Genomic DNA, 22,407 nt, shown 5'->3' with positions numbered 1-22,407 from the left:
ACCTGTCACATGCCTATTACTGTCACAAGGGATGTTTACATTCCTTGTGACCGCAATAAAAGTGATAAAACATTTCTTCTTTTAAGAGGACAGTGTAAAAAAACTTTTTTTAAATGTACAGAATATCGGCCTAAAAAATAGGTATAGTATCGTCCCTGAAAAAAACGATTGCTTGATCCCTAGTTTGGAACAACCTACAGTGGATGTAAAAAGTCTACACACCCCTGTTAAAACGTCAGAGGTAAAAAAATGACATGGATAAATTTCAGAACTTTTTCCACCTTTTTACTGTGGCCTATAAAACTGTACAACCAAGTTGAACAACAAACTGAAATCTTTTAGGTGGAGAAAAGTAAAATGAAAATTAATATGGTTGCACAAGTGTGCACACCCTTAACCAAGTGCCGATCGCCGCACGCCGATTTACGTTGGCAGAATGGCACAGGCAGGCACATGGGCCTACCTATACGTCCCTTTGAATTTGCCGCCTAGCAGGCGCACGCCCACGGGTCTCACGACTCAATGTTTGCCGGCGGCGAAGAGAGGCAGAACAGGGAGATGCCTATGTAAACAAGGCATTTCCCTGTTCTGCCTAGCAACGTGACGGGGATCTACTGCTTCCTGTCATCAGGAGCAGTGATCTGTCATGCTGTAGTGAGCCCATCCCCCCTACAGTTAGAACACAGTGAGGGAACACATTTAACCCCTTGATTGCCCCCTAGTGTTTAGGCCCTTCCCTGCCAGTGTAATTTATACAGAAATTAGTGGCTATTTGTAGCTCTGATCGCTGTATAAATGTCAATGGTCCCAAAATAGTGTTAAGTGTCCGCCATAATGTTGCAGTCCTGATAAAAATTGCAGATCGCTGCCATTACTAGTAAAAAAAATGCCATAAATCTATCCCCTATTTTGTAGACATTATAACTTTTGCTCAAATCAATCAATATACACGTATTGCGATATGTTTTTTTTTTTTTTTTTTACTAACACTATGTAGAAGAATACATATGGGTTAAACTGTGAAAGATTTTTTTTTTAATTTTTTTTTTATTTATGGGGGATATTTATTATAGCAAAAAGATAAAAATATTATTTATTTCAAAATTGTCGCTCCTTTTTTTTTATAGCGCAAAAAAAAAAAAAACTCGGAGGTGATCAAATACCCCCAAAAGAAAGCTCTATTTGTGGTGAAAAATTGATTCAAATTTTGTTTGGGTACAGCATTGCATGACCACACAATTGTCAGTTAAAGCGACGCAGTGCCAAATTGTAAAAGAAGGGGGTAAAATCTTCTGGGGCTGAAGTGGTTAACATGAGTTTGAATCTCATTGCCTATTTCTGAACACAGCTACAGCCCCAGTTATACAAGGGTGTGCACACTTTATTTTATTTATTTTTTTTCCCCCCCCCCCCCCCCCCCCCCTAAAAGATTTCAGTTTGTTTTTCAATTGAGCTGTACAATTTATAGGTCACATTGGAAAAAAATATTTATCTTTGATATTTTATTTATTTTCTACATCACACATGTAGAATTGATGTTTTGAAGGCAAAGGGAGGTCACACCAAATCGATTTGATTTGGATTTCTTAATCACTTCCCACCCGGCCACTGCATATGTACGGCGCTCTCTCCTGAGTGGACGTTCTGGAATGTCCCCCAGAAGGACCGGATTCGCCCGCGAAGCTGATGCGCTCGTGTCACTCGGACACTGCACATCTCAGATCGACAGGTGGGCTCTTTACACACCGATCACCAGCCTAGTAACGCACAATGTAAAACATGCATGTCCCCACACAATGTCCACAAAACACATGTCCCCATGTAGTAAAAACACCAGTCCCCCACATATGTAAGAGTAAAATCATATGTCCCAATGATTATCTGCACACACATGTCTGTGATCACCTGCTTACATCTGAGAGAGGATGGAAGTAGGAATGGCGCTGGCTTTATAAAGTGCAGTGCTGATATTGTGAATAGTGTTACAGGCACCTATGCTTAAAGCGGGGGTTCACCCTATAAACCCCCCAAAAAAAAAAAATGTTTTGTTCTACCATAAAATCAGGCATTGTAGCGCGAGCTACAGTATGCCTGTCCCGATTTTTTTTTTCCCCGTACTCACCGTTTACTCGTACATCGAAGATACCGACTCCCCTCGGGGAATGGGCGTGCCTATGGAGACGGAGGATGATTGACGGCCGGCTCTGGCGCGTCACGCTTCTCCGGAAATAGCCGAAATAGGCTTGGCTCTTCACGGCGCCTGCGCATAGCCTGTGCGCAGGCGCCGTGAAGAGCCGAGACCTACTCCGGCTGTCTTCGGGGATAGTGACGTGCCAGGGCCGGCCGTCAATCATCCTCCCTCTCCATAGGCACGCCCATTCCCCGCGGGAGCCGAAATCTATAATGTACGATTACAAGGTGAGTCCGGGGTTAAAAAAATCGGGACAGGCATACTGTAGCTCGCGCTACAATGCCTGTCTCGATGGTAAAATCATGTCAGTAAGGGTGAACTACCGCTTTAATATGTGAAAAACACCGTACCAAATATCAGATACAGGTAAAATAGTGCATATTAATAAAATCCTAATATTGAAATCCTAGTGTTGGAAATAAAAGAAAAATGTTGGTGATATCCGAAATATATACTGTATATAAATATAAAATTAGCAATGCGATTATTAATAAATTGGATTAAATAAGCAGCTGCGATATGAAACGCAGTCCCAAGTGATCCAAATAAAATGATGCACCTTAATAAAATCCTTGTGCTACAAATGCTAGTGATATCCACTCCAAAGAGATGACAAAGAAAAAAAGTATATAAATAAATGCCAATAAAAGTAAAAAAATAAATATTAAAATATATTTGAAAAATATATATATTAGAAAAAGTGCTTTGTGCTGTTGTGAACATCTAGTTCTGTGCTTCACACAGTGATCCACTCCAATCTGTGCTCCTATATGGACCGCACTTACCAGATTTATACCCCCTCTTGGGGTTTTCAGCGTTCAGTGTGTGCCACTGTGCAGCACTCTGGCAAAGGCATGTCCTGCTGTGATCCTGGTGGTGCTCTCAGTAGTTATCTCATATACAGGAAAGAAGAAAGGGATCCTAAAATAGTGTAGTACCGTTTAAAAATCCATCTTTTATTGGTACAAAACAAATGGGTACTCACAATTTTTGTTGAGTCAACAGAGCATTACGTTGGCATGCAGAGAAACGGAAGTGTTGTGGCGTTCTGTCGGATCGCTCGACCGGTTTCGTCAACCTGACGTCATCTGATATTTGGTACTGTGTTTTTCACATATTAAGCATAGGTGCCTGTAACACTATTCACAATATCAGCACTGCACTTTATAAATCTAGCGCCATTCCCACTTCCATCCTCTCTCAAATCAACTGAAAAATGGTCTGGGAAGGAATAGAGGGGGAAAGTGCCCAATATTGATGTGGTTAATTTACAGCATTTTTTTCTTTCCCACACCTGCCTAAAATTTTTGCGCAGTAGTATGTGTGTGTGTGTGTATATATATATAGAGAGAGAGAGATATTGATTATAGCGCGGCACATGCAAACTAAATCGCCTCTGGGCGCTTGTTGTTCCTGTGTACATACACACTATATTATATACACATATATATATATGTGTGTGTGTGTGTGTGTGTGTGTGTGTGTGTATATGCATATATATATATATATATGCACGCACACACACGATGCTCAGCATGAAGTAGTGCACTCCTCTTGAAAAGTAAAATTTTAATTAACCACTTCACCCCCGGAAGATTTTACCCTCTTCCTGACCATAGCACTTTTTACAATTTGGCACTGCGTCACTTTAACTGACAATAGAGCCGCAATGCTGTACCCAAACAAAATTTGCATGCTTTTTTTCCCCACAAATAGCTTTCTTTTGGTGGTATTTGATCACCTCTGCGACAATTTTGGAAAAAAAAACAATATTTTTTTTAATTTTTACTATAATAAATATCCCCCAAATTAAAAAAAGAAACACAATTCTTTATCAGTTTAGGCCAATATATATTCTTCTATATATTTTTGGTAAAGAAAAACGCAATAAGCATATATTGATTGGTTTGCGCAAAAGTGTTACCATAAATCTTTCCCATAATTTGTAGATGATATTTATTTATTTTTTTATACTAGTAGTGGCAGTGATCTGCTACTTGTTAGCGGTACTGCAATGGATAGATCAGACACTTTTGATGCATTTTTGGGACCATTGACATTTATACAGCGACCAGTGCTATAAAAATGGACTGTGTAAATGTCACTGGTAGTGAAGGGGTTAACACTAGGGGGCGATCAAGGGATTAAATGTGTGTTCCATCTGTATGGGGATAGGACTTACAGGGTGAGGAGACCTATCGTTGTTCCTACTTTGTAGGAACAAACAATGGGTCTCCTCTCCCCTGACAGAACAGGGTTTTGTGTGTTTACACACACAAATCCTTGTGTTGGCTCTCGTGCACGCGATTGCGCGTAGCCGGCAGCTATCACGCCTGCAGGGCATGTGCGCGCCCCTTTGGCGGCTCTAAAAGGGAAGGTATTCCCCTTAAGGGGTTTAGCCCAGGAGAGCCATTGTGCCGCAGTATATCTGCGTAAGCTGGTCGGGAAACGTTTAATATCTCGAACACGAGAACAATTCCAAAAATGTTGACAAATATTTTTTTATAGAACATTTGTTTAGCTTATATAAAGTAAGGTTAATATGAATTTGATTACAAAGTCTTCAGTTTTACTCAAATTAGTTAATGCAAAAATGAAAACGCCTAGTATTTTGTATGACCTCCATGATTTATAAGGACAGCACCAAGTCTTCTAGGCATGATATAAACAAGTTGGTGACATATTGCAACATCTATCTTTTTCCATTCTTCAAGAACAACTCTTTTAGAGGCTGGATGGTAGAGCTGCACGATCGTGAAAAGATTGCAATCTCGATTTAAAATTTAACATGTAAACAGTCTGTCAGATTTACATATACTGTTTTAAGCACATAAGCTCCGTTTTGTGTTGGAAACAACTTTATAAAAATACATTTTTGAGAATCGTGATCTTTATTTTATGCAAAAGAATCGCGATTCTCATTTTTAACAGAATCATGCAGCTCTACTGGATGGAAAGTGATGTTCAACTTGCGCTTCAGAATTCCCCATAGATATTTGATTGGGTTAGGATCAGGAGACATACAGTACTTGGCCACTGAATTGCTTTTAACCCGGTTCTTCAGAAATGCAACACTGGCCTTAGATGTGTGTTTTGGATCATTTTCATGTTGGGGAAAAGTGCACAACGACCAAGGGCATGGAGTGATGGTAGCATCCTCTTCAATATAGAGCCATACGTCTATGAATTTGTGATACCATCAATGAAATACACCTCCCTGACACCAGCAGTACTCATGCAGCCCCACAGAAGCACAGTGCCTTCACTGTAGGCACCATGCATTTTTATTTGTACTCCACCTTTGAAACACCATATAATTTTTGAAGCCATCAGTTCCAAAAACCTTGATCTTTGTTTCATCACTCCAGAGTACAGAGTCCCAGTAGCCTTATTTTTCAGCATGGGCCCTGGAAAATTCTAGACAGCCTTTTTTGTGCATGGACTTAAGGAGAGGCTTATTTTGTGGATGACACCAATGCATGCAATGTGTACGCCATATTGTGTCACGGGAAATTATCTCCTCAGTTTGGCTTTCTACTACTTTAGCCAACTGCAGTGAACTAGCATGGCGATTTTCTTCAACCCTTCTCATCAGAAGACACTTCTGTCGGTGTTAACTTCTGTGGACTGCTGGGACGCCACTGTGAGATGGTTGCAGTTCCATCTTTGTTAAATTTTTGTGTCACTTTTGCTAATACAGTATTCTGACTGATTTGCTGATCTTCTTGTAGCCTTCACCTTGCTTGTGTAAAGAAATTATTTTCTTTCTCAGGCCCCTTTTATGTGGTGCCATTGCTGACAGCATGAAATGGGAAGGGGTTTTCGTTAAAGTGGTTGTAAACCCCACTTTATGACTTTTACCTACAGGTAAGCCTATAATAAGGCTTACCTGTAGGTATAAAGAATATCTCCTAAACCTGTACGGTTTAGGAGATGATCCCCCCGCAATGCGCCGCTGATTGCAGCGGCGCATGCGCAGCGGGGATCCTTGGCTAAAGGACCGGCAGCCGCCGGACCTTGCCTAAATGAAGTCTCCCGCGCGCATGCTGGAGTGACGTCATCGCCGCTCCAGCCAATCACAGCGCTGGAGCGGCGATACCCGGAAGACACGCCCAGTCAAGATGACATCTCGCTCGGCTTGGACCAGGTAAGTTCCTCTCACCTCGTTTCGAGGTAAGTATTTCATAATGAGCTAATATGCGGTGCATACTAGTTCATTATGGCTTTTGCCTTTCAGGTGAAAAAAATATAAAAATAATTGCGGGTTTACAACCGCTTTAAGTAACGCCCTCAACTGTCTGCATGACACCTGTTAACTTAATGATTAGACTCGCATGTAGTTCTTGTTAATTAGGATTTTGTTGTCGATAATTTAGATTTGCTCTTAAGACTTTCATTGGGGTGTGTAATGACACCCCGTGTATGAAAGGGGTTAACGTCATTTAGGATATTCCATTCCCGAACACAGGGCAGCTACCGACACTCCAGTCAGGCGAACAAGACCCGTAAGAATAATTCTCCCCCAAATACGAGACAAAGCTCCGTGTTGAGGTTTTAAGCAGGACTGATGATCTTTATTAAAAAAAACACAAGTTTTATACACCGTCAAAAGAGGAGGTGCATCATATTACTCTGGAAATACACCTGTGACCAGACCTAATTAACATGCTAATTACCTAATTCCTTTTAGCAGCCTGGCTGTCTCCTGAACTTCAACACACATCATCACAGGAATGCTTTCATACAATACAGGGTCAATTAGCCCAAGCCCCCATGAAAGGATCCGTAGAAGTTAGTCTGGATTCATTAACATTACAACAGACAGGTGTCTGGGGGTGATGACATTGGCATCGTTAAGCAATAGATTGTCGGCCTGTTACATTGAACTTCCTGGAATGCCCAAATAAGCAGTTGTACTTCCTGGGCATCACAGTGTACAGGGAATAGCATATTTGAATTAACTTGTTGAGTTCAGAATCAAACAGTAGATATAGTCTTTTACATATATCCTGGGAGATATTGTGGATAAATATTACTGTCCCATTTTAAGTAGTCCAAGATATATTGTCTGTCACCCTATGCCCCTAAAGTGATTCCCGGCACAGGGTGTATTAATTTTTGCAATATGGTCTTGAATGAATTTGTTAGAAAAAATATTTTTTTTGTGTGTGCAATTTAACAAATATTGGTAGCAATCAATGGCCTGCATTTGTAGGAGTACTTTGTAATATAATGTCTCATAGAAAATGTTGCTTCTGAAAGGAAAGTAAAGGTTTTCTGACAAATCTGTTCTTATTTATGCTGAGGGGTTTGTGTGTGTGTGTGTGTGTGTGTGTGTGTGTGTGTGTATAGATAGCGATATAGATAGAGAATAAATATATATATATATATATATATATATATATATATATATATATATATATATATATATATAATGAGAGGGATCACAAAAGTGTAGGGCTGCAACGAACGATTATTTTCATAATCGATTAGTTGGCCGATTGTTTCGAATAATAACCTTAAAAGAAAAAAAATATATAATAATTTTGCTGCGATTTGCATTTTTTTGGTTAATTTGTTGTTGGGCAGATTAGAAAATACAAATTGCCACAAAAAAAAAAATCTGCACTTTCTCCATTGAAGTATATTGAACCAAAAAAAATAAAAAAAAACCTTGCCCTTTCCAAATACACAGCAGCTGAAAACATCATGGATGTGAAACCATGTAAATGAACTGTAGTGTGTTTCTGCAAAAAGCACAGAAGTGTGACCCTGGCCTGATATGTTTAGTAACATGATGGGGTTAAAAAACTAAAATTAGTACAAAGGGCAAATAATCGCTACTGTAAGGGGTTCATTTTTTACTGTGGGACAGTGAAAGTAATATTTACAGTAGCAATTTACTCTTTTTGTACTATAAAGGGCTAATTTTTTTTAACCCCAATATGTTACTGGCCGATTAATCGATTATCGATTTACATTTGTGTAAATATATACAGTATCTCACAGAAGTGAGTCTACAGCTAGTATAACAGTTTAAATTTGCTGTCCCCTCAAAATAACTCAACACACCGCTATTGATGTCTAAACCGCTGGCAATAAAAATACACCCCTAAGTGAAAATTTCCAAATTGGGCCCAATTAGCAATTTTCCCTCCCAGTGTCATGTGACTCGTTAGTTTTACAGGGTCTCAGGTGTGGTAAATTTGGTGTTATCGCTTTCACTTTTTCATACTGGTCACTGGAAGTTCAACATGGCACCTCATGGCAAAGAACTCTGAGGATCTGAAAAAAAGATTTGTTTCTCTATATAAAGATGGCCTAGGCTATAAGAAGATTGCCAAGACCATACAACGGTTTAACAGGATGGGTTCCAGAGGTTGTCTTTCGGAAATAGACATATGAATGCTGCCAGCATTGCTGCAGATGTTGAAGGGGTGAGGGGGGCAGCCTGTCAGTGCTCAGACCATATGCTGCACACTGCATTAAATTGGTCTGCATGGCTGTCCTCCCAGAAGGAAGCCTCTTCTAAAGATGATGCACAAGAAAGCCTGCAAACAGCTTGCTGAACACAAGCAGACTAAGGACATGGATTACTGGCACCATGTCCTGTTGTCTGATGAGACCAAGATATACTTATTTGGTTCAGATAGTATCAAGCGTGTGGCGGCAACCAGGTGAGGAGTACAGACAAGTGTGTCTTGCCTACAATCAAGCATGGTGGTGGAAGTGTCATGATCTGGGGCTGCATGAGTGCTGCTGGCACTGGGGAGCTGCAGTTCATTGAGGGAACCATAATTGCCAACGTGTACTGTGACATACTGAAGCAGAGCATGATCCCCTCCCTTCGGAGACTAGGCCACAGGGAAATATTCCATCATAACGACCCTAACACCTCTAAGACTACCACTGCCTTGCTAAAGTAGCTGAGGGTAAAGGTGATGGACTGGCTAAGCATTTCTCCAGACCTAAACTCTATTGAGCATCTCTGGGGTATCCTCAAACAGAAGGTGGAGGAGCGTAAGGTCTCGAACATCCACCAGCTTCGTGATATCATCGTGGAGGAGTGGAAGAGGACTCCAGTGGCAACCTGTGAAGCTCTGGTGAACGCCATGTCCAAGAGGGTTAAAGCAGTGCTGGAAAATAATGGTGGCCACACAAAATATTGACATTTTGGGCCCAATTTGGATATTTTCACTTAGGGTTGTACTCACTTTTGTTGCCAGCGGTTTAGACCTTAATGGCTGTGTGTTGAGTTGTTTTGGAGGGACAGAAAATTGACAGTGTTATACAAGCTGTACACTCACTACTTTACATTGTAGCAAAGTGTAATTTCTTCAGTGTTGTCACATGAAAAGATAATATATTTACAAAAGTGGAAACTTTATACATATATTTTGACATTTTCCCTTTCAAGCGCCATGTGCGTGGGATCACATAAGCTGAGCATCCTGAAAGAAGAATCACTATTTTTCTCCCACTCTAGTACCTTGACCCTGGAGGATATAATGCTCACAATTCTTGATTTGTTGTGCAACACAGCAGTTCTGTATTGCAGCTCTTTTCTCAAAATAAATGTTGTAGTTGGAAGATTTGCTTATATCTTATCACAACTGTTAAAGCTGACCTCTAGGTTAAGTGCTAAATTACACGGATTAATTGAATAATATGCGCTTTTTTTTATCAGCCAAAAGATTTGTATTTCTGTTCATCCAGTCCTGGGATTAACACAGCTGACACAGTCCTGTATAGCACGGTAGGGGACCTGATTTTTCTCTGCTGCAGTGTCACCTAAACAATCTCACCCCAGGCTACAACTAGACAAAAAAATAAAGCAGCACACTGATGCACTCATCTGTCATTCTGGTCTCCCCTTTTATCAGCATGCTTTAATCGGGGATGGTAAATTATTGTAATGGGTTATCTTGGCCTCTTGTATAAATCTACATTTAATACAGAACAAAAAATAATCTGTCAAGTCATTATTGCATCAACAGTTCTTTTTTGTTAATATAAAATATTAACCCACTAAAATTGCCTTTAACCACTTCCTGCCCGCCGGCCATCATGACGTTCTTGACTTTGAGTAGGGATATCTTAATGTCTGCAGCTACAGGCATCATTCAGATATCGTCTTTTTCAGCCGGCGTTTCCCTACACCATAAGAATGATCATAGCGGCTTGATTGTTTTTACGGGCGGTGAGAAGGAATGCCCCCCAGCCCCCCCATCGCTGCAATTGGTGAGTCGGAGACTGGATCCGCCGGCCCCGGACTATAGATATTTCCGGCGGACCAGATAGTCACCAGAGTCTCTATGATCGTTCGGAGGCCGGGCTCGATGCTATGACTTTACGCCCGGCCGCTGCATTCAAGCAAACGGTGCCGCCTCAGCTGGGAAGCCGGGGTCGTTTTTTTTTTTTTTTCAGGCTTCCCAACGTAGAGGTGAGATGTGGGGTCTTATTGAGCCATATCCCACTAAAAAGAGGACCATTCTATGTAATAGAAAAATTATCAAAATGATTTTTTTTTTTTTTTAATCTGGCCAAAAAAAGTAAAATTTAACAATAAATATTTTTTTAAAACGCCTCTGTCTCTGTGCTCACACGCAGAAGCCAACACATATGCAAGTACGCCCACTTGCCAACACATACGCCCACCTATGAAAACGGTGTTTAAACCACACATATGAGGTATCTTCGCGAACGTTGGAGCAAGAGCAAGAATTCTAGCCCTAGACTCCCTGTGTAACTCAAAACATGTAACCAGTAAAAAATGAAAGCGTCGCTTATTGGGATTTGTAAGTACAGAAGTTTGGCGCCAATTTTGAAACGTGACCTGTTAGGTATTTACTCTGCGTTCTTCATCTTTCACATTATGCAAAAAAATTTAGCTAACTTTACTGTTTTTTCATTTATTTTGAAACCTTAAACTTTTTTTTTAAACGCGTTTGCAGCGACCGCGATTGTGTTCTCTAGGGCAGTGATCCTCAACCAGGGTTCCGTGGAACCCTAGGGTTCCTCAAAAGGTTGCCAGGGGTTCATTGAGTGTTGGGCAATTTCTGCCTCTCAGATAAGTTCCCACTGACACCATTGATCTTTTTAGCCATCTGTAAGGAGGTCATTCTTCCCAAAGACCACAAGTGTAAGGACCATTCTTCCCACTATTTATCACACTAATGTATCATGAGTTGTAGATTTCTCATTTTTAGCAGGGGTTCCCAGAGACCGGACAACTATTTCAAGGGTTCCCCTGTGTTGAAAAGGTTGAAAGAGGCTGCTCTATGGTCTCTGCTATAAAAAAACAAAAGCTATAATGTTTGGGGGTTTCTAGGGAAAAGAATATTATTTTTGCACGTAGGAAATGTCAGAATTGACCTGGGTGGCAAGTGTTTAAACTTCTTCCCACCCACAATCTGTTAACCACTTGCTCACCGCGCATGCACTTTTATGTCAGCAGAATGGCACGGACAGGCAAATAGGCGTATACAATATACGTCCCTTTAAATTTGCCACTGTGGGCGCGCACGCCTCCATGCCGCGAGCTCCGTGACGTGCCCGCGGACTCTATGTCCGCCTGTGTCCCGCGCTCGTGTCACGGTGCTGCAGAATGGGGAGAAGCCTGTGTAAACAAGGCCTCTCCCTGTTCTGCCTAGTGACAAGACACTGATCGTATGCTCCCTGTCATCGGGAGCAGTGATCAGTGTCGTGTCACAGTAAGCCCAGCCCCCACACAATTAGAATCGCTCCCTAGGACACACTTAACCTCTTCCTAGCCCCCTAGTGATTAACCCCTTCCCTGCCAGTGTCATTTATGACATTTAAAAAAATAATTTTACTAGTAATGGCAGCGATCTGCGATTTTTTTTTTTTTTTTTTTTATTGTGACACATTTTTGGGACCATTTACATTTATACAGCGATCAGTGCTATAAATATGCACTGATTACTGTATAAATGTGACTGGCAGGGAAGGTGTTAACACTAGGGGGCGAGGAAGGGGTTAAATGTGTTCCTTACTAGTGATTCTAACTGTGGGGGGAGGGTACTGACTGGGGGAGGTGACCGATCTGTGTCCCTATGTACAAGGGACACAGCATCGGTCTCCTCTCCCTGACAGGACGTGGATCTTTGTGTTTACACACAGAGATACCCGTCCTTGTCTGTGTAACGGCCGGTCGCGGGTACCTGGCGGACATCGTGGCCGCCAGGCACGCACCTTGGTGACGCGCCAGGCACGCGTGCGTCGCCGGTGGCGCTCGCGTGCCCCCCCAGAGTGGCCGGAGGAGCCGTTGACGTCAATAGACGTCCTCCCGGCATTGTAGAGCCATCTTGTGGCTGTCAATGTACAATGGGCGGGGCTCCAAGCAGTTAATGTTGTTCTCGTGTAATTGGTATCACAACAGACACATAATAGGCCAGCTGAGTTATTGCCCTTATTGTTTTGAAAGAAGAGCCAGAAGAATTTTTTGGGATTTTAGTATACAGGCATTTTTCGTTATTGTGACTAGTTCTACACAACTGTATGGGTATTTTATGCAATTTTGTCTAAAATTCTTTTGTTTCAAGCTCAATCCTTGAACTTGCAGTGCTTCCAGTGGAATATAATAATATTCTATTGTACATTGTCAGGATTATAATGTATGTTTTGGGACAGCTTAAAATATTTTTTATGAAACTATATATGCCATATTTCCCTTTATAAATAATGATCTGCATACCACTAAGTACATTTTTCTGAATAGCCAATGTCAGATGTAGTGCAAACTGAAAGCAGGATTTATCTTCTCCTGCCACCTGCATCTTATTACGTTTTGCGATTTACATTTTAAGAGAAGCTATTGGATTTTCTACATTATGAATTGTAATACTTTTGCATCTCTAGCTTTTTAAATGTGATGTATTCAGTGCCTGTACGTGTTACCATTTTCTGCATAGTTCACGTTGTGTGATGCATATTTCAAGTGCAAAATAATGGAAGTTACTCATTGTTATGATAAACTGATTTGCTGATGCATTTTAAGGGTTAAATTGTGTTTTTATAAATATTGTCCCAGCTTGATACTGAATTGTGTATTTTAATGTATGCTTTTTTTTGTACTTTACTATTACCAAAGGTCACCTCACCAGCTTGAATATGGGCTAAATGTGTTTGATCATTAATATTAAAGTTACGAAGCTGAATGATGTGCCTAAAATAGAATGTTTAAAAAAGCTTATGTACTTGAGGTATTTTTGTCATCTGTTCTGAGCTGGAAACTCTACTGATATAGGATTTTTAACAGTTAAAGGGTCACTAAAGGAAAAAAAATTTTTTGCTGAAATGACTGTTTACAGGGTATAGAGACATAAAAGTTAACTGATTCCTTTTAAAAATGATTAAAAATAGATACAAATCAATCATATAATGTGCCTCTAAGTTTCACTTTCGGTTTTAAACTGGTTTCATGTTTCTGTGAAGTAAAGAGACCCACAGAACAAAAACAAACAAATCCAGGGCAGTGTTTTGTTTTTAAAATGAATCTGATTGGTTCTGAGGAGTTTTAGACACACAGCTTGGACCACAGTGAAAAGCTGCCATGAGATTTTTCATAAGGAGCCAGACAAGCAGGAAGTGTGGAGATCAGAATTACAGCAACTTCAAAGCAAAAACGAACAATGAGGACATGAAACCAGTATTGCAGTAAGGTAAAAGAAGCTATTCAGCTTAATTTTTTTTTTCCTTTAGTGATCCTTTAAATGCACCATAGACAGGAGAGAACAGTCTGCTGTGTGCACACAATTCTACTCTCCTTAAAGCGGAGGTTCACCCTAAAAACAAGTATATACCATTCAATCCAGCATACTGCCGACATGTACATTATGCTGTTTTTTTTTTTTTTTTTTTCTGTTTCCATAGTGATTGACGTATGACAAAAGCTTCCCCACCGGCGCATAATGCGCATCACCAGTTTTCGAAAGAAGCCGAACTACAAGTCGGCTCTATACGGCGCTTGGGCACAGACATTCAGCTTTTTTCGGAAACTGGTGACACGCCTTTTGCGCCAATGGGGAAGCTTTTGTCATACGTCAATCACTTAGTCTCTGAATAGGAACGCCCACTCCCGCGGGATTCACTACCCGGAAGCCGGGGGGAAAATACCTATGCTGCGATATGTAAACCGAAAAAAAAAAAGCATACTGTACATGTCGGCAGTATGCTGGATTGAATGGTATATACTTGTTTTTAGGGTGAACCTCCGCTTTAAGATGTCTAAAAGTATGCCCTAAACAGCAATTCTGCATAGGCAATGAGGGAGGCAATAGGAGGGAGCACATGGCCGTTGTGGCTTTTCTATTGTGAATCAATAGGTTTGTGGTCCAGTCACTTTATCTAAAAAAAAAGTTGTTCTTAGTTGTCAAGGTATGTCCAGTATAAAATATTTAGATCTTCCAAATTCTATAAAGATGGCCATTTAATGTCTGTGCAGGCATTACATTTGAGTATTAACATTCTACAAGGAAGTGAGCTGCCATCTAGATAAAGGAAGGCCAGTGGATGTGATGTATCCGGATTTTTCAAAAGCATTTGATACAGTCCCCCACAAACGCTTAATCTACAAGCTGAGGTCTGTAGCCATGGACCATAAGGTTTGTTCTTGGATAAAAAACTGGTGAAGGGTCCTGTCCAAAGGGTGGTGATTAATAACGTGTACTCAAGATAGTCTAGAGTGGTTATCTCATCCGTGATCCCAGCGTAAGTATGAAACTTTTCAGTCCAAGGGAGTGTAAGGCCTTGTACACACAATCAGTCCAAACTGATGAAAACGGACTGAAGTTCAGTTTCATCAGTCCAAACCTACCGTGTGTATACCCATCAGACTTTTGTCCTTCAGTCCAAAGTTTTAGAACTTTAAAATCGGACTGATGACCGATCGGTCGAAACCGATGGTTAGTACACAAAAGCATCGGTTCAAAACCCGCGCATGCTCAGAATCAAGTTGACGCATGCTTGGAAGCATTGAACTTCGTTTTTTTTTCCAGCACGTTGTTGTGTTTTACGTCACCGTGTTGGACTCGATCGGATTTTGAACTGATGGTGTGTAGGCACATCAGACCATCAGACTTCAGCCTTCAGTCCGTTTTCATCGGATGGACTGATCGTGTGTACAGGGCCTTAGAAGACACGGGGCCACACAATGAGACTGTAAGAGAAGCCGTTTAACTTCAAAGGGGTTGTAAAGGTTTGTTTTTTATTTTCTAATTCGGTTACTTTAAGCTAGTGCATTGTTGGTTCACTTACCTTTTCCTTACCTTTGACTGACTGACTGAATGTTTTTGCACTTGACATACACTTCCTCCCTTAGGCCCCATACACACGAGAGGATTTATCCGCGAATACGGTCCAGCGGACCGTTTCCGCGGATAAATCCTCTCGAGGATTTGAGCGGATTTCCATGCGATGGAGTGTACTCACCATCGCATTGAAATCCGCGCCGAAATCCTCTGGCGATGACGTGTCGCGCCGTCGCCGCGATTATGACGCGGCGACGTGCGCGGCGCTGTCATATAAGGAATTCCACGCATGCGTCAAATCATTACGACGCATGCGGGGGATCCCTTCGGACGGATGGATCCGGTGAGTCTATACAGACCAGCGGATCCATCCGTTGGGATGGATTCCAGCGGATAGATTTGTTTAGCATGTCAGCAAATATTTATCTGCTGGAATCCATCCCAGGGGATAAATATCCGCGGAAAAAGATCCGCTGGAGTGTACACACCATAGGATCTATCCGCTGAAACCCATTCGCTGGGATTTTTCAGCGGATGGATTCTATCGTGTGTATGGGGCCTTAGAGTTGCCTTGGAGGAACAGCAGACTGTTGGCATCACTGTCATAGATATTTACTTGGGATCTGTCAGCTGGAGGTTGATTCTTATAGATAGTTTACAAACAATAGTACCCTTGCTGATTTCCTTTACGTTTTCCTAAAAATCTCCCCTGTTGCTTTCAGGTTGATGACATTTTAGGAGAAGGAAGTGATGACAGTGACAGTGAGAAGAAGAAGTCTGTAAAGGTTAAGAAGTCACAGAATACAAAACAAGAGAGTTCAGAGAAAACCTCAGGAACCAGGGCGGAATCGTCTTCATCAAGTGAGCAAAGCCTGTCGGACCAAACGCCACGGTGAGTGAATATTTATGTTGCTGTTCTTTTTTTCCTGAGGGAGGAATGGGACAATTTTTGATATTTTGTTGGTGAATGTATAAATTTAGACTGTATTAGAAAACCAGTTCAGTGAAAATAATTTGTCCTTGTTTGTTAAAATATTGTACATGACTGTCAGTGCTCTTCTAAACCAGCCAATTGCAAAAGCTCTTGCCATTAGAGCAGGGCAGAATCTGATCCCCCTCCCACCAAAACACTCTGATCGCAGCCAATGGCTGCCAGAGCTGATCGGATGCTGGTTTTCCAGCATGCCCGTTCAACAAAGCCGGGTATGAGACCCGCTGATCCTGCTGCACCTCACTATATTGGAATCGCGTGTAAACATCTTATCCTGCGGTCATCCTGTCAACATAGTTTATATACTGTAGTATACATTATAGTAAGTATGAATAGATACTTTTTATTATAAGAACTGGTCTCCAATTCTCCAACCTGTACTGGAGACAACCCAGTGTTTACTTTCTAGCACTCCTTAAAATACACATGCATCTAACAGTCATACAGTAGAACAATAATGAAAGAATATCTTCAAAGACTTCACGCAACTCGCCATACCTGTACGCCGGTACTTATGCTAAATACCAGGGGTTATGGCAGCAGTTAGCTGCCATAACTGCTGTATTTTCAGGAACGGCGTGCATCTCTTATAGAAAAAAGTCTCTGCAAGATCACTTTTATTGGAGGCGGAAGAGGTGCCCACCCCCCTCCGACCACGCTCCGGTCGTCTCTACTGATTACCGTAGCCGTCGGTAGTGGGGGAGACGATCGTATCCTGTCACCTCACTGCTTGGATGTCGAGTGAGCGGAAGATGGAACATTGGAGGGCCAAAGTGATATCAATTGTCGCTTCCACCCAATGTTTTTAAAGGGAAAAAAATGTTTTATTTCATTTTTGTGTAAATATGAGATCTGAGGTCTTTTTGACCCCAGATGTCATATTTAAAAGGTCTTGTCAATCTTTTGTTCTATTACAAGGGATGTTTACATTCCTTGTAATATGAATAAAAGTGACCCAATTTCTTTTTTTTAAAAAGAACAGTGTCAATATAAAAAATAAAATAAGAAAAACATTTTTTTTTTTAATTCCCTGTCCTGACAAGCTCACACACAGAAGCGAATGCATACGTGAGTAGCTCCTGCATAGAAAAACAGTGTTAAAACCACACGTGAGGTATTGCCGTGATCGTTGGACTGAAAGCAATAATTCTAGCACCAGACCACCTCTAACTCAAAACTGCCAAGGGGGGTTAATACTTTTGCAAGGCACGGTATGACTATGAAAGGGACATTAGATTGGAAGCTATAGGGCAGAATAGTTTTTGAATAACTGTAAATTTCAGTATTCTTTATAAAATGTTGCAGAAAACCTGTCAATGCTACGTAAATGAATAAAATAAAAATAGAGCGAAGCTTGTTAATGAAAAAATTATGTTGAAGTTTAATATAGGAAGCCCTGCTCAAATTCAACTGCTGCATGTTTGTCAGAGTGACACTGCTCTACAGAGGCCACGCATCTACTAAACCTATGCACCTCATTCTAGCTGGTATTTTAAAAATAATTAGATTTTCAATGACCATGCATATGAAGAGATGGCAAGTTTGTCTGAATCCTTTTTAAAAACTGACAGATTCACCCAAAGACTCAAACATTTGTGTTGAGTGAATGCTGAAAGTATGTATGCATAAAAAGATTATTTTTATACAATGACACCTTGGGGATGTCCCTTATTATACTACTTTGTGCTTGGCACAGAATGCAAAAGCGGTGAAAGCACAAATCCAGCAAATGTGAAGCTTTAGGGTCTACCTCATTACTAGAATGAGATGATTTTTTTTTTCTCAAAAGAACACAATCATTTAGAGTTTTCAAAGTCATAAGGACATCTTGATTATTACAAAGGAAAAGTCAGATGTGTATGGGAGTAATTCTTTTTAGTATTTCTTTTGTGCGTTTTATTGTGCAAGTAATTTTACATTTACAGTCGGCTTCATTGTAAAATTCATAAAGTGGACATGAACAAAGAAATGCAAGATTATAGTATCGTCTATAACTGACGGAATGTAAAATCTTAAGTTGCAAGTAGGTGCTGCTATACATTTGTGACACTTTTAAACTTCACTAATTGGTTTCTGGTCGATGATAATTGGGACTGCATGTACAAAATTGACTGGTGTAGTAAAAATAATTGTCCCTTAATCTCGCTTTTAGCTTTAAATGTACTGTACTGTGGTACGCTTACGGAAACCGATAATTATAGAATGTCAGGAAGTTTTCCTTCTGAAAATGGGTCTTGCGCAAAGGCAATATGTGTTCTGAGGCACCATAGCTCCCGAAAGACAGTAAACGGCTTCGTTGACATTCAGATAGTTAAGTTTGCAGGTGGGCATGATGAGGCAAACGACAGAAGTATAGCCTATACAGCACAAGAGAAGGGTTCACTGCTCCTTGATGAAGGCTAGGAAGATTGACGCCCGAATGAGAAAGCGAAAGAGGAAAATAAAAATGGGGATACAGGTTAAAAGGGCGGGGGCAGAACCCCCCAAGAAAGGGGGTAAATTAACAAGCAGTAAAAGATTTTTCAAGGGAATAAAAAAACTAAACTTGGCTTAGTACAAGCCTGCCTACCCATTCGTGTCCAATCCACAACAGTGACTGAATCTCAGGGAAGGCTAAGGCATATGTGGGATGGTGGTAAGTGAATATAGAGGCAGTCGTCGTACACATGTAAAACATATGTAGCTAAAACCAGCTAAAAGAAAAAATGCAAGTAACAACATACCAATGCTGTTAAGATAACATTCTCAAATGGTAATATAGTAACTATTTTGAGACCTACTGTAACCTCTTGACCACTGGGCACTTAAACCCCCTTCCTAACCAGATCAATTTTCAGCTTTTGGTGCTCTCACAATTTGAATGGCAATTACTCTGTCATACAACATTGTACCCGTCTGAAATTGTTGTCCTTTTTTTCACACAAATAGAGCTTTCTTTTGGTGGTATTTAATCACCTCTGCGGTTTTTATTTTTTGCGCTATAAAAGAAAAAAGACTGAAAATTCTGTAAAATAAATAAATAAATAAAAAAAATTCTAGTTTCTGTCATATTGGCAGGTTATTTCTCACACACAGCATATGCATACCACAAATTACACCCCAAAACACATTCTGCTATTCCTCCCGAGTATGGCGATACCACATGTGTGAGACTTTTACACAACGTGGCCACATACAGAGGCCCAACGTGCAGGGAGCACCATCAGGCGTTCTGGAGCACCCATGACATTTCTCTCCTACATGTAAAAATCATAATTTATTTGCTAAAAAATTAAATTTCATAGAAACCCAAAACATTATATATGCTTTTTTTTTTTTTTCAAAGGCCCTAGAGAATACAATGGCGGTTGTTGCAACTTTTTATCTTGCACGGTATTTTCGCAGCAATTTTTTGAACGCGTGTTTTAAAAAAAAAACTGTTTTGTGCTTAAAAAAAAAAACTGTAAAGTTAGCCCAATGTTTTTGCATACTATGAAAGATGAAGTTACGCTGAGTAAATAGATACCTAACATGTCACCCTTCAAAATTGCACACGCTCGTGGAATTGCGCCAAACTTCGCTACTTAAAAATCCCCATAGGCGACGTATTGTGGGGAGTATTGTGGGGAGTATTGTGGGGAGTATTGTGGGGAGTATTGTGGGGAGTATTGTGGGGAGTATTGTGGGGAGTATTGTGGGGAGTATTGTGGGGAGTATTGTGGGGGGTATTGTGGGGGGTATTGTGGGGGGTATTGTGGGGGGTATTGTGGGGGGTATTGCGCAGGGAGGGATGGCTGGATCTGTGACTGCAATTGTCACAGATCCAGCCCACAGTGCTGCTGCTGCCACCCGCTCCCCCTCCTCTCCTCTCACACTGTACCGATCGGTACAGAGAGGAGAGGGAGGAACCGGCGTCATTACATGACTCCGGTTTGTTTACAAGTGACCGCTCCGTCATTTGACGGAGCGATCACGTGGTAAACGGCAGCTATTAGCGGCAATTTACCGCGATCCGTGATGCGCCGGGTCTTCTAGATGGATGATTCCGGGAGCGCGCCCCAGGAGGTGCGCGAGTGAAGCATTCTGGGAGGACGTCCCAGGGACGTCCTCCCAGAATAACTCCACCGCGCTGTAGCAGTGGTGGGAAAGTGGTTAATATGTATATTGTAAAAGTGTACCCTGCAAATGATATCTCTGGGTCTGTCTGCAGTAGAAAGATGCTGCCCCTTTTTCCTATGATCACTGTCTAGTTCTATTGCCTCCGTAGTCTCCCTGCCTAGGACTGTATGGAGGACACAGTCACACAGAAGTCCCTGTTAATGGTTTCCTCAGGGATTCCCCCCTCAGCTTCACATTGTTTCAGCGGCTCCTATTCTTTAGGTCATCTTGATGGAGGCACATTGAGAGCAGATGTTTCTCCTGTTGTGCGGCTTTTGCTTTCAGATGAGCCAAATTGTCCTCAATAGAGGGGTGGCCCGACTCCTACATCTACATTGGTAGTGAGTTGTTGCATAGCATCTTTCATTTCCCAGAATTTATTCTAAATCACCTTCTGCATCAAAGCTTCAAAATCCAGCAGGTCCCGCTTGGTAGTGAGTGAGGCAAGAATGTAAAGCGTGAACAATCTGTGCTTCCCCCCAAAAACATTAATCGGTGCAGCCTGTGCTACAAAATATTTCAAGTAAAGTCTAATGGGTTAACAAAGAAACCATGTATGCCATACCACACACTAAATGTGCTATTATACGATTTCCAACCTAAACAAGAGGAAAAAGTGTTTCAAACAATGAAACTATCTGGTGCTGCAATAATACAAAAAAGCTGGAATACACAGCTAAACAAACATGTCAAAAATAGGTAAATGCGCAACCAAAAGAAAAAACAAACAAAATGTCCTGTTATGAAAGGGAGGCAGTGTACAAATAAGTGTAACAATTAGATGTAGATATGGTTTTCAGCCGTTGATATATATTCAGACAGAGAAGCCGTTTACCAGATTCGGTGGACCTCTATCACCGAATCTGGTAAGCGGCTTCTCTGTCTGAATATTTATCAACGTCTGAAAACCATATGGATAACATTGTTGGATGATTTTATCTTGTGATTACATCTAATCAATATCATCTGCAGTGGACACTTACTTTGTATAATTTCACTTGCATTTTTCATTTGTGGGAGCACTTAATTGTTACATCTAATTGTTGCACTTATTTGTACACTGCCTCCTTTTTATAACAGGACATTTTGTTTGTTCTTTTAGTGAGGCAAGAATGCCTTATGCCGCGTACAGAGGGTCGTTTTTTGTGATAGAAAAAAACGACGTTTTATGTGATGTAAAAAAGACGTTTTTGAAACTTCATTTTAAAAAACGACGTAGCATACACACCATCGTTTTTTCAAAATGCTCTATCAAAGCGCGGTTACGTTCAGCACGTACGACGGCACTCTGTTCCATTCAAGCTTGCTTCATAACTTGCTTCTGAGCATGCGCAGGTTTAAAAACGTAGTTTTGCCCACACACTATCATTTTAAATGACACACAAAACAACGTTTTGAAAAACGACACAAAAAATTGAAGCATGTTCGAATTTTTTTTTTTCCGTTTTTCAGAAGACATAAAACAACGTTTTCCCCACACACGGTCATTTTAAATGACGTTTTTAAAAAAAAAAATTTTTCATCACAAAAAGTGATGGTGTGTACACGGCATTAGAGTCCTGGTCTGCTAATGGTGCTTCCGTCCAGTCTGAATGCGCAAGCCTGGCCCAGGCAGGGGACTCGTCCCCACTTATGGGAGGAAGTAGGCATCTCTCCCTCTCAGTACTTGATGGCAAATCTCTGAGGCTCAGAGATTTGACAGTTAAATGTGTTCCTTGCCCATCAATAGCGGGTGCCAAATTGGAGTCTGGAGCTTCATGGGAACCATGGGTGCAGGGAGAGAAGAACTCCGCTACCAGTGAGCTGTGGGTACAGGG

At 41.1% G+C, this 22,407-nt stretch overlaps 1 protein-coding gene across 2 annotated transcripts in view; it reads left to right on the top strand.

The window, feature by feature from the left end:
- CTDP1 (CTD phosphatase subunit 1) overlaps window positions 1-22,407 on the top strand; it is a 160,159-nt gene that overhangs the window by 118,683 nt on the left and 19,069 nt on the right. Inside the window, exon 12 of one of the 2 annotated variants that reach the window (XM_040353848.1) lies at window positions 16,185-16,354. In XM_040353848.1, the coding sequence (XP_040209782.1) occupies window positions 16,185-16,354 (170 nt within the window). Of the gene's footprint in view, window positions 1-16,184; window positions 16,355-22,407 lie in introns of those variants that run through there. The other variant, XM_040353849.1, reaches the window with a different exon arrangement.

This window comes from Rana temporaria, chromosome 5, assembly GCF_905171775.1.
Source record: "Rana temporaria chromosome 5, aRanTem1.1, whole genome shotgun sequence".
Taxonomy (NCBI): domain Eukaryota; kingdom Metazoa; phylum Chordata; class Amphibia; order Anura; family Ranidae; genus Rana; species Rana temporaria.
The sequence above is the reverse complement of the archived record's forward strand: the minus strand, read 5'-3'. Positions and strand labels throughout refer to the sequence as shown.